A 13,589-nucleotide genomic window follows, 5' to 3' on the forward strand; every position below is an offset into this window, starting at 1 on the left:
CTCATCGTGAAAACTGGTGCTGAATGACAGCTGCATACCCTGAGGTAACGCTAGGATAGGGACCTGAAATTAGAGTCAGCATATTACATCTCCTTCAGCAGAATTAGATCAGCACGGGATGTCTCTACATGCAGATCATTCCTAGCCATGGTGAACTGCTGCCCGAACTCATCGTGAAAACTGGTGCTGAATGACAGCTGCATACCCTGAGGTAACGCTAGGATAGGGACCTGAAATTAGAGTCAGCATATTATATTTCCTTCAGCAGGATCAGCACGGGATGTCTACGTGTAGATCATTCCTAGCCATGGTGAACTGCTGCCCGAACTAATCTTGAAAACTGGTGCTGAATGACAGCTGCATACCCTGAGGTAACGCTAGGATAGGGACCTTCAAGGGGAAATTAGAATCAGCATATTATTCATCTCCTTCAGCAGGATTCAACTCTTGGCTTTTTGGTTTTCAGAGCTAGTTTAAAAGTACAGTTGTTATGCCTAAACATCGTAAGTATTTACTCGCAAAGGGTACCTGAGCGAAATGGGGTAACGCTAGGATAGGGACCTAGTTTTTGTTTTCGGGGGAGGGAAGTTTTTGTTTTTGAGGGACCAGAGAGAGGGAAAATAGTTTTTGACAAAAAAAAAAGGATTAATTTGGAAAAATGGGAGTTTTGTTCAGAGAGGTTTGTGGAAAAACTAGAAAGTAAATGAGTAGGTAATTATTTAGGTGGGTAATAATTATGTTCACTTACCTCAGGGTCTGCATGTAGCTTGGACGCAACTTGAAGCATAATAAACTGAACCGGTTTGACTCGCACGAGAATCTCCTTGCATATGTTAGGCTCGTCCGAACTAGCAAGACATACGTTCACTATAGCCGAGCCTGTCCTGTTACGAGCACGCACGAGACCTCGGCTCGATACAGACACGATATCCCCATCTTGTGTATCATACGGTGTGAGAGCTTTATCAGACTCGGAATAAATGTTCTTGAGTACGCTGAACTTGAGATTGGTGAGGTTCTTGTTAGTTTTGAGTTGATAGGCCGAGTCCGGTGAGAGGAGAAGAGAATCAGCACGGAAGTTAGGCGGGTTGAGAAGGAATAAATCTTCAAATACTTCCACCTGTATGGAACTCGTGTACACGGGACTTGCACTGCTGAATACTTTCAGATAGACAATACTCTTCCCTGGCTTGAGAGCATTGAGACGGACAGACACTCTATCCTCATCTCTCACATGAACACCTAGAGGTTCAAACACATCACTGATAGACACACAGTCACTCGATACACTCCACTTGAATGAGAGGCGAGGCGTGAGTGTACTCAATACCATGGGGGAGAGCTCATTAGGTATACCTGTCACATACAGAGGGAGTGTCGTCCCTTGCATGAACTTCACTAGGGGAGTGTTAATAGCAACCCCCTCTAACTGCACCACAGTCACCTCTGCTGTATCCTTGGAAAATATAATCTTGTTCTTGTTAGCCTTGACGTAACCCACTGCCATGCCTGTGATCTTGGTTGTCCCTAGCTTCACGCCTTCTATCAGTCCATTGCTGAGAACTTTAATGTTTTCATTCTCAGATGTGAATTCATAGGAACAGTCAGGATAGGGACCTCCTTGTGCATTGATATGGAACTTGGAGTTGAGTGGCACTATAATGTGTTTGGGTGTGATACTCAGGGGCGGATACACCATGACAGAGATAGGCTGGGAGTAGATATTGACGTCACTGAAACTTGTAGAGAACACCACATTACTAACACCAATCTCCAGGCCTGTCACTTGGAATAGGATTTCACTTCGCGTGAGTCATTAGGTATACCTGTCACATACAGAGGGAGTGTCGTCCCTTGCATGAACTTCACTAGGGGAGTGTTGATAGCAACCCCCTCTAACTGCACCACAGTCACCTCTGCTGTATCCTTGGAAAATACAATCTTGTTCTTGTTAGCCTTGACGTAACCCACTGCCATGCCTGTGATCTTGGTTGTCCCTAGCTTCACGCCTTCTATCAGTCCATTGCTGAGAACTTTAATATTTTCATTCTCAGATGTGAATTCATAGGAACAGTCAGGATAGGGACCTCCCTGTGCATTGATATGGAACTTGGAGTTGAGTGGCACTATAATGTGTTTGGGTGTAATACTCAGGGGCGGATACACCATGACAGAGATTGGCTGGGAGTAGATGTTGACGTCACTGAAACTTGTAGAGAACACCACATTACTAACACCAATCTCCAGGCCTGTCACTTGGAATAGGATTTCACTTCGCGTGAAGGCTGGGAGTAGATATTGACGTCACTGAAACTTGTAGAGAACACTACATTACTAACACCAATCTCCAGGCCTGTCACTTGGAATAGGATTTCACTTCGCGTGACATTGACAGCGTGTTGTGTGACTTGTAGAAGGCAAAATCATTAGAATTTAATAATAATATCCATTAGGTAATTAGGTAAGTAGGTACCCTTTTAAGAAGCAGCCTTTAACTGCTAATATGCAAGTGGTAATATCAGGTTTTTCGTTGAGATCCCATTGTACTCACAAAGCTGAGTACATGTCGAAATAGAAAGTGTGCAATAGCCGCTGGCATAAAAAAGTTCTAAATCTTGGTTAATCAATCAGATACAAATGGTTCAACAGGGACTTTTAGGACAAACAAAAAATTTATATTCTATTAGCAAATTTTAATACATGAGTAGTTTCTTTGATGGAGCGTCATAAACGAGAATGAATTGCAAATGTGTCTACTTTTAACAATGCTATAGCTCCACTACAAATAATTACACAGCCCGATTTTTTTTAGATTACAACTTTCTTCTCCTACTCAAGCTTACCGTGATTTGCTTGAGAACATCAGGGTATCCCGTGATAAGCAGCACAGCATGGTTGAGTGGTACCAAGTAGTTATCCGTATGTGTCACATTAAGCCATACGAGACCTGGGAAGCGTACTGATGCTAGACTTGTGTTTGAGATCATCCACTCTGCATACAAACTGGTCGCGTTATCAAACGTACGACCCTTGCTATCCTTCACGATGAGAGTAATATTGACTTCCTTGTAGTTAAGAGCAGAGATACGATCTATTTCTGATTTCAGAGGACACGCCTTGCTCTTCGAGTCGAAATAGAAAGAAACAAGTTTCGGTAGAGAACAATACACCTTCACGATAGACATGGACTCGGAACGTTTACAATCCGCAGTGGCACAACTTCCTATGACTACTTTCACATTGGTTTCACCAATACGTTTACACAGTACAGAATAGATATACATATCCTGAGTGTCTGATGTCACGTCAAACACATCTACAATCCTGTTGTCATAGTCTACTTTCTTCGTTCCTTTCTTCAGGTTCTTATTAGATGGACCACCCGAGAATACCAGATGTCTTGATGTACCTACTGCTAGCACGGTGTATCCTTTAGTAGGCTGAACTATCACCAGAGGATTAAATGTTCCCACGATAGCGCTATCTTCCAGTAGTAATCTGATGTCACGTCAAACACATCTACAATCCTGTTGTCATAGTCTACTTTCTTCGTTCCTTTCTTCAGGTTCTTATTAGATGGACCACCAGAGAATACCAGATGTCTTGATGTGCCCACTGCTAGCACGGTGTATCCTTTAGTAGGCTGAACTATCACCAGAGGATTAAATGTTCCCACGATAGCGCTATCTTCCAGTAGTATATCTCCTATCTGGTATTGTACTGTCACTCGGGTACTTGCAATCCTAGAGCCAAGGATAGCAAGATTAGCACACGCGGACCCAACGTTCTCCTTCTGGTTATAACTTTCATCATAGACAAAGCTCGGGTCATCAAGAATCACCTTGAAGCTAAGCTGTTGACAATTGGTGAAGGAGATTTCCTTGCCAGATCGTTCATCTTCTGCATACAGCGCTACATGGAGATGTATAGGTTTATCCACCTCAGCCTCCAAACTGAACCGGTCTACAATCTGTAGCCTCGTGGGTTTTGTGATAACAACACGACTCGAGTCTCTATTATCAATATTCTTAGTCATTGCAGCACTGATATTGACTTCACCGAGTCCTAGCGTCTTGACGAGGCCACTCTGGGTGACTGTGGCCACCTCCGGGTGACTTGTGGACCATGAGTAGCTCCCATCTCCTCCAGTGGCTTTCAGAACGACCTGGTACTTCAAATTCTCCTCCCAGGGGAGGATATACTGGCTAGGTGTCACCCGTACAGGGGAGAAGATACTGAGCTCTTCCCTTGTATACAGTGGGGTCTCGTAGACATACGATCCTATTGCCCTCAGTGTGGCTTCAACACTAGCAACGCCAGTCTTGATAGGATGACCATCATGTTGGGTACCATTCAAACTTGAAGACTTCACCGTAAAGTACTCAGCCGGTACCTTGACCTCTATACGCACATTGTCTCCAAGATGAAACTTCCTATTGGCACCATCATACACATCCACTACTAGATTATACATCTTGTGTAGCTCCACTGCCCAGTTCCGATGCGGCAGGATAGATAGCGCTAAGTATTGCGGTTCAGTCACCGTGATGAATGCATGTGGAAGACGGATACTCATATCATTGCTGTATTGGAGAAGGACTTTGGTACGGCCTTGTTCTAAGGCGAGCATATTACCGCGGGAGTCGATAGGTTCTGCAATGGCGCTGTTCTCAATGGTAAATACATACTGAGAGGAGGGGATGGAGAGCTCTACAATACGACCGTGACGAAGCTGAAACAAAAAGACAAATAAAAACGATATGTAGTCAACAAAGTAATCTACAAATAAACAAAAATCAACAATTCATTCTGGTATAATGATGTATCTTCATGATTATGACATACCTACTTATTAAAGCACTCACTGGTTATCTGAAGGGCATGGTTATCTGAACTGAGCATGGATTTTTCCCCTTGGGGAACAGGAAAAAATTGGCCACATCTGAAGTCATAAAATTTGACACAGCATTTCATATCTACTTGAAAAATACATACTTATCTGGGCAGAAATTTCAAGACGTAAGTAAAGGTACTTTCCTGCATTTATTTTTTAACCAAGAACATTTCCATATGACAGTTTTATTCTAAAGCCAAAGAAACAAACCTGTAGCAGTCGGAATTTCACAGTGTCTCCTTTCAAAACATAAGCATCGGGAGGGTCTATGAGTAGATTGGCAACTACCATCAGGTTCACTTCTGCAGGGAGCACATGACGGTATTCAGTGTATGGTAGATTCACTGATACTTTGGCTGAACCTGTCTTCAATCCTTCCAGCAGTACCATGTGACCTGAAAGAAAGAAATGGTAAAATGAAAACAATACCTAGTGAATTTTGTTTGTTAACATACCAAGGTACCACATCTAATTTCTACTTGGTCTTTGGTAGAAAATTGTGTTGGTGGAACATAGTGATGGGTAAATACCCGGGTACTTATTTTTGGGGTAAATACCCTGGGTATTTACCCGGGTAAATACCCAATTTTTATAAATAGTCTTCTACTTCTTCAGCGGAAAGTGCTTGATGGCAAACCAGAATGACACTGTATAGGTAACTGCCAAGATTTTTTAGCGTCTTCTACTTCTTCAGCGGAAAGTGCTTGATGGCAAACCAGAATGACACTGTATAGGTAACTGCCAAGATTTTTTAGCGGCAAGGTTATACCCTCCATTTGGCGACAAGTTATCTGCCTCCACAAGTTATCTGCCTCCACTTACAAGGCAGGCGCGTTACCTTCCAAGGTAAACTAGGCTGGCAAATAGGTAAAGTTGTAGTACCTACCTACACAAGAGCTCGAAAACATCTGGATAAAGAAAAATAAAAGAGACTCAACAAAACACTCAGTTCATATAAATATTTTGCTTTTTATTTATTTTTTTTTATAATTTTAATTTTTATAATAAACTTTTCTTTTAAAAACTGCATATAAGGTACAAGAAGAACCGAGCAGAGCCCTAGTCCAGACTTAGTGGTGACTTGGTGAGTAATAATCAAGTTAATATTAATAATACTTTAAACCCATGGAGGACTCAATGTAAAACATAGCAATAGGTGAGAGACAAGACAAGAAGGAAAGAAAATTTAGATGATAGAAGATTAAAAAAAAAAAAAAAAAAAAAAAAAAAAAAAAAAAAAAAAAATGTTCAGGTGGACCAAGAAATCTTTAGAAAATACCTATTAGGTATATATATATATAAATAAAAAAACTATATTTACCTATAGAACGTATCAATTGGAACCTGAGCTATGCAAATATTCTATTGTTCTAAATATCTAAATAATCTAAATAGGAAATAATGATAGAAGGGAAAATATTATTTCTTTTGGGACAAGTTAATTAAAATTAAGGAGCGCGGCAGCCCTCCGCCCGACCAAGTCAAAATTTGACTTAGAAATGATCCAGAAGTTAAAAAAAAACTATCTTTGATATCATAGTTCCGATTTTTATAAAATTGGCCCGAACTCCATTAAAAAGTGGGAATACCCCATGTGCGTTAAAATTAACTCTCCCACTCCCCTACTCAAACCTTAAAACTTAACTCTATCCGAAAAACAGCTAACACCTTCAATGGACGAGAAGAAAAAACTTCAGTGAGTTTGATAGAAATATCTAAGCCTATATTTAATTTACATTAAGATAAATCCATCGAAAAATTTATCACGAGATTAAAATAAGACAAAAATCCATTCGAAATCTTTCACGAGGGAAAAAGTTTGTAATCTAAAAATTCTAAAAATATCTACAGTTTTAACAAAATTTATCTTAATCTTTTTACAAGGGTACACGAATATTTCAACAGAGCGAGATACCTATATTTAATTTACATTAAGATAAATCCATCGAAAATTTTTTCACGAGATTAAAATAAGACAAAAATCCATTCGAAATCTTTCACGAGGGAAAAAAGTTTGTAATCTGTCTAAAAATTCTAAAAATATCTACAGTTTTAACAAAATTTATCTTAATCTTTTTACAAGGGTACACGAATATTTCAACAGAGCGAGATAGGAGAAACAAATAGGTGGACAATTTATAAAATATTTCAAAAAGGTCAAATAGTTAAAATATAAACACTTTTGTTTTGATTTGTTCACGTAAAAACACGAGGAATAAATTTGTATGTACAGTTTTTTTTTTTAAAAAAATTAGAACTATTTTACAATACTTACAATGGTACATCTAAACTATAAAATATTGGAGAACTTCAGAGCAGTTGATAATCCAGTAGGTATAACGTTCAAAGTGACTTTTTTTTTACACAATCAAGTGTCGAATCTGTTACTAATATTTCTATCCATTAAATTAATATCCACAGAATCAAGGGCGTTTTGCTCTTCGAAGATTGAAAAACATGACAGTATTGAAAAGATATCTTACCTTTCTGGCCTTTCTGATCTAGAGCCTGCACAGTGGCTGGAGTTTCATACGGAGAATCTTTGAATGTCATAAATCGGAGAACTGTTTGATCCACTCTTCCTCCCGTACCAATGTTCCATTGAAATTCAACACTGTCCAACGTGGAAAACTCATTCCCCTGATTGTCATATGCTCGCACTTCAAACACCTCGGGAGCTTCTTCCATGTACAGCTCTCTTGTCTTGGTAACAATGTGGAGTGAGTCAATCATGTCAACAATGACATCACACCGGAGATTTTGTCCCGATGTGACATCTTCGGCAATCACTATGACCGTGTTTCTAGCTAGTTCTCTTGAAATGGTCGAGATGAGAGCACGAGATGAACAGCCAGATGGTGAAACATCCAGTGGTATGATTTGAATGACATCAAGTCTGGAGAGTTGCCTGTCAAGAAAGAATAAGGTCTTGTATTAATATGTTGCATCAAGTATTCTGGGAGGCATGAAGCATGTGAATGTCAATAGTTAAAAGAGATGCTTGGTCAATATTAATACAAAACAGAGTTTCACATAACTTTTTATTATGACATCAAAAATAATGAATTTTAAAATTATAGCAACTGGAACTATTACCTACATCATAATTATAACATTTGGATTAAATGAAATGCAAACTATGAATAATAATAATAGTGCTTATTTATACTGCTCGTATAGGACTGAAAAGTCCCTTTACTCCAGCAGTAGGCTACTACTATTATTGTGGTCAAATTATATTGACTTCCTTGTAGTTAAGAGCAGAGATACGATCTATTTCTGATTTCAGAGGACACGCCTTACTCTTCGAGTCGAAATAGAAAGATACAAGTTTCGGTAGAGAACAATACACCTTCACGATAGACATGGACTCGGAACGTTTACAATCCGTGAGGCAGGCAGCGCCTTGACCACTACACCACCGAGGCAGGCTTTATGAAGTTCTTTCTACAAAGAGAGCCTCGGGAACTTACCATTCATAGCAACCATTGTCCGATATTTCCAATGTGTAGTTAGCAGCAAATTTGTTGAACAACGGCAACAAGACACGAGGCAGGTTGAGCTTCGATGAAGCCAAAACCTGGTTTGAACCAAGCCAGGCTAGGAATGTAAAGATGAATATGGAAGGTTTCATGATTGTTGTCAGTTGAAGATCATGTCTGGTAGAATGCTTATCCAAAGGGAATTCTGGAGTCTAAAATAACAAAGAATAAAATTACTAAAGAACATCAAGGAATGAAAATATCTACCACAACTAGACAGCTAAGCATTGAGTAGAGATGACTCATTAGTCATTACAGAAGCTAAAAAGACCCCCAAGGTCCAAGAAAGTTGTAAAGTGAATAGCTACCTACTAAATGATTTCTCCTGTTCTCATTGCCTCCCATTTTAACTCACATGAAAGGTTCAAAAACTACAGAAGCTCACGAGTTAGATTTATGCCAATTTGGTGAATGAGCTCACATCTGCTAGTTGCAAGGTTAGGCAATGATCACATCTGCAAGTCAAAAACTAACTAATATCTGCGATTTCAAAGATCCTAACTTTCACAGGTATCTAGACTTTTTATTAGTGAGTAAAAATGCTTAGATTCTTTCCAACTTACCGGTAAAATCACAGAAAAACGGTCCGATTTAGCGGCTTCCCTCGTAACCGTAACGTTCCTGTCCTGCACGAAATTCAGAAATGAAATATTTTTCAAAAATTACCGCGCTTGCTGCACAGGTGAGAACCGAGCCAAGCGTCGATTATTGATATGTGTGAAGCTAGCAAACTGTTTATCTTATGGAATAGTGTTCTTTACGTCTAAACTTAAGCCTTTGCCTTGAGGAAACAGAGGATCAGGAATCACAAAGCTATCATTTTCCTTTTTGGTGCAATACGAAGAAACCAAAATGATCTGTTGAGCGCAAAGTCATCAAATTGGAATGAATAATGACATTGACGCATTGGCGCGAAATAGATACAGGGTCTATCGAAAGTCGAAAAATAAAATCCCGAGATCGTTTTCAAAAGCGAGATTCGAAATTCGGTAATTTCTTTTTACTTTCTATTACCCTTACGTATAGGGAACCTATACAAGGTAATGAGAAAGTATTGCAATCGGTCCAAATTTTCAAAAGCCAACTGTTTCTCAAACTAGATTCTCAACGTGCATTCTAAATATTTGGGAAGAAATCTGACAAATTATGCTCAAACACAGTGGCGTAGCGTGGTCTAAAGTCAAGTGTAAGGCGTGTAGGGTACTAATTTCCATCACCATGCACATTACTACATAAGTCATGCACAAGCTTCTTAATAAATATTTAAAGTCAATATTTAAGGGTATTTGAGTAAATTTAAAGTGTATGGCCGCCATACACGCCCTACATGGACGCTACGCCACTGCTCAAACACAATGTCTGTAAGTTATGGAGTTTAATGTTGAAATCATGTTATTTAAAAAAGTAGATAGTTTTGTGACTTATGTTGATGAAGATTGTGATACCTCTGAAGGTTTTTCTTATTTATGAGGCAAAGTTCGTCGTCGCTTGTTCACCAACTGTTTCTCAAACTAGATTCTCAACGTGCATTCTAAATATTTGGGAAGAAATCTGACAAATTATGCTCAAAAACAATGTCTGTAAGTTATGGAGTTTAATGTTGAAATCATGTTATTTAAAAAAGTAGATAGTTTTGTGACTTATGTTGATGAAGATTGTGTCCTTTTAATTTAAACTGCACTGAAATGGGACCTACTGAGACCTGATTCGAAAACTTAAGTGGCATTCCTTATTACTTTCTCCACCACCTAAGAGCTAAAGAGGTGCAGTAAAAATTCCATTTCATTGAAAGTTATGGAATAGTGTTCTTTACGTCTAAACTTAAGCCTTTGCCTTGAGGAAACAGAGAATCAGGAATCACAAAGCTATCATTCTGGGCAGGTAGAACGAATATATTTATTTTCCTTTTTGGTGCAATACGAAGAAACCAAAATGATCTGTTGAGCGCAAAGTCATCAAATTGGAATGAATAATGACATTGACGCAACTTATGGAATAGTGTTCTTTACGTCTAAACTTAAGCCTTTGCCTTGAGGAAATAGAGAATCAGGAATCACAAAGCTATCATTCTGGGCAGGTACAACGAAGCTATTTATTTTCCTTTTTGATACAATATGAAGAAACCAAAATGATCTGTTGAGCGCAAAGTCATCAAATTGGAATGAATAATGACATTGACGCAATGGATTTGTTGACAAAGGATACGAACTTTGTTTAGCTTAGTGGCTCCGGTTTTTTCGTCTGGTATGTAGAATGTTGGGTATAATTAGGTTTGCTTGTATAATGTGTAATTACCTGCCTAAGTAGCTAAGTACACAAGTAGTCATAAGTCTTAAATTTGAAATATTTGCTGTGCCGCCTGTACCCCAATGAACTAGGATAGAAATGTTGGCGTAGTTTGAAATTTGGATTGTGTCAGTCCGGAAAAACTAGCAACACCAGCATGATATCAACAGCAAGCAATGTCTCTTAACCTTTTTTTAAGAGGTTTGACAGAGGGAACTGTACCTTCTAAGGTCTTATCGTCCCGAAATCGAAGAAAGGAGGAAGGCAGGATAGGAGAAAGCCAGCCGTTCCGAGAAGGAACATTATCTGTTCAGGATAAAGTCCGCCATGGGCGGGAATCGAACCCGCGGCCTAACTCTTACAAGGTAGTAGCGCTACCAACCAAGCTAACTAGACTGTGGCTTAACTTGAATGACACGTTGGGAACCGGTGCATTCAACGTTCATTGTCCCTAGCTCCTTCGATGTCAAAATTCCTGTCTGGAGGAAACCATCCGGGGGAATTCTGACAGCAGCTCATGACACAACGGTCACTCATACAGATTTTCGCCACGCTCGGCGTCGCTCCCAGTGGAGTGCGTGCACTCAGAACTGGTGTAGAAAAGCCGCTGGCTTACATTTGTTATGAACTTACCTACCTAACAGCAGTGTACAAAGATATTTCTTTTCTTACCTGTGATAACAATGTCGTTCACATTACACGACGCTCTCTCTCTCTCTCTCTCTTCAGGTTTATCTGCTCTGTTTCACATAACATTTTCAACCTCTTCAGGGACAACTTACCTCAAGATGAACTGATCTTATTTCGTACAATGGAAACAAAGAAAGAAGCCAACCTCACATGATTTCGCTTCTTTCGGGATGTTTGCAGACCAATGTTAGGCCAGCCATTCACTATCAGGTAGACCTGACAGGTACACCTAATCAGGTCTACCTGATAAGCACATATACTATCAGGCAGACCTGACAGGCGGACCTGATTGGGTGTACCTATCAAGTCTACCTGATAGTGAATTGCTGGCCTAATAAAGCCGCTAAGTTTCCTAGTACACTAATAATGATCATCTGTGGTTGGGTCATTCTCTAACTGAGCCCTTATTCCAACTATCCGTTCAGTACACGCTTTTTTTTTTTTTTTTAAGAGATTTGACAGAGGGAACTCTAACTGCTATGGTCTTATCGTCCTACCAAAGTCATTGTTGCTTAACCCTTATTTCGTAAACGGTAAGAGACATCGAAAACATTTGGTCATGTGGATGTGAATATTCTAATCTATGTGATTTTTCACGCCGAATCGAATGGTGCTACTTCTAGAACTGTCCGATTTACGGTTAAGAAGTTGCGGGTTCGATACTCCCCTGTGTCAACAAATTTCCCTTTTATTCGTGAATCGTTACCAAGTAAGCATGTGAATAGTTAAACCCATGTGATTTTTCACGCCGAACCGAATGGTGCTACTTCTAGAACTGTCCGACTTACGGTTGAGAAGTTGCGGGTTCGATACTTTTCACTTCGCGTGACATTGACAGCGTGTTGTGTGACTTGTAGAATACCTTCCTTACTAAGCGCTACATTCAGATCAAAGAATTCCACCTGACTGATGGGCAGAACAGTTTCCTCAGAATCATACAACTTGACGGCAGCCAGCACATGTTTACCTTTCTGTATCTTGTTAATCATTTCCACACGAATGGAATTTACTTGTCTAATCTCCACGTTGATGTGTGTTGTATGAGACTCAAGACACAAGTCCTGTATAGTTAACTTCACATGACCTGCTGACATAGGGATCACACGGAGTAGATGTTTATCATTAGCATCCCATATGAACTGAGCAACATCCTCACTAGACTTGGTCAACTTATAATGTCCTGACCCGGGTAAGATCTCAATGCTACCTTTGTTCTTCGGGTGGTTGAACAGCAAGATGTTATTCTTAGAGACGGCAGTGTCCTCTACGAAATGAATAAGCGCAGTGGCGGATATATCATCATCAAATGTTTGTACATCAGTGACGATGTTAAGTTTCTTAAGCAGAACATTTCTATAGTGAAGAATCTTCACTGCAAGCTCTACAGTACCTGACTTCTTCTTAGGAATTAAGATTTGGAAATGGTTGAGTGGTACCAAGTAGTTATCCGTATGTGTCACATTAAGCCATACGAGACCTGGGAAGCGTACTGATGCTAGACTTGTGTTTGAGATCATCCACTCTGCATACAAACTGGTCGCGTTATCAAACGTACGACCCTTGCTATCCTTCACAATGAGAGTAATATTGACTTCCTTGTAGTTAAGAGCAGAGATACGATCTATTTCTGATTTCAGAGGACACGCCTTACTCTTCGAGTCGAAATAGAAAGATACAAGTTTCGGTAGAGAACAATACACCTTCACGATAGACATGGACTCGGAACGTTTACAATCCGCAGTGGCACAACTTCCTATGACTACTTTCACATTGGTTTCACCAATACGTTTACACAGTACAGAATAGATATACATATCCTGAGTATCTGATGTCACGTCAAACACATCTACAATCCTGTTGTCATAGTCTACTTTCTTCGTTCCTTTCTTCAGGTTCTTATTAGATGGACCACCAGAGAATACCAGATGTCTTGATGTGCCCACTGCTAGCACGGTGTATCCTTTAGTAGGCTGAACTATCACCAGAGGATTAAATGTTCCCACGATAGCGCTATCTTCCAGTAGTATATCTCCTATCTGGTATTGTACTGTCACTCGGGTACTTGCAATCCTAGAGCCAAGGATAGCAAGATTAGCACACGCGGACCCAACGTTCTCCTTCTGGTTATAACTTTCATCATAGACAAAGCTCGGGTCATCAAGAATCACCTTGAAGCT

At 39.8% G+C, this 13,589-nt stretch overlaps 1 protein-coding gene and 1 long non-coding RNA gene across 2 annotated transcripts in view; both read right to left on the minus strand.

The window, feature by feature from the left end:
- The window catches only part of LOC103508722 (nuclear pore membrane glycoprotein 210-like), a 39,934-nt gene extending 30,799 nt beyond the window's left edge, over positions 1-9,135 (minus strand). The window contains 8 exon segments of the mRNA XM_026823239.1: positions 749-1,810; positions 1,813-2,285; positions 2,834-3,449; positions 3,482-4,732; positions 5,105-5,289; positions 7,378-7,802; positions 8,368-8,588; positions 9,000-9,135. Coding sequence (XP_026679040.1) covers positions 749-1,810; positions 1,813-2,285; positions 2,834-3,449; positions 3,482-4,732; positions 5,105-5,289; positions 7,378-7,802; positions 8,368-8,528 — 4,173 coding nt within the window. The 5' untranslated portion in view covers positions 8,529-8,588; positions 9,000-9,135.
- LOC113467193 lies at positions 5,905-7,366 on the minus strand. Its single transcript, XR_003391357.1, has 2 exons — positions 6,810-7,366; positions 5,905-6,615 (listed from the first exon to the last, which is right to left on the minus strand). It is a non-coding gene; the product is annotated as an uncharacterized LOC113467193 (long non-coding RNA).
- Positions 9,136-13,589: the final 4,454 nt, after the last annotated feature.

Source organism: Diaphorina citri, unplaced genomic scaffold (assembly GCF_000475195.1).
Source record: "Diaphorina citri unplaced genomic scaffold, Diaci psyllid genome assembly version 1.1 scaffold427, whole genome shotgun sequence".
NCBI lineage: Eukaryota > Metazoa > Arthropoda > Insecta > Hemiptera > Psyllidae > Diaphorina > Diaphorina citri.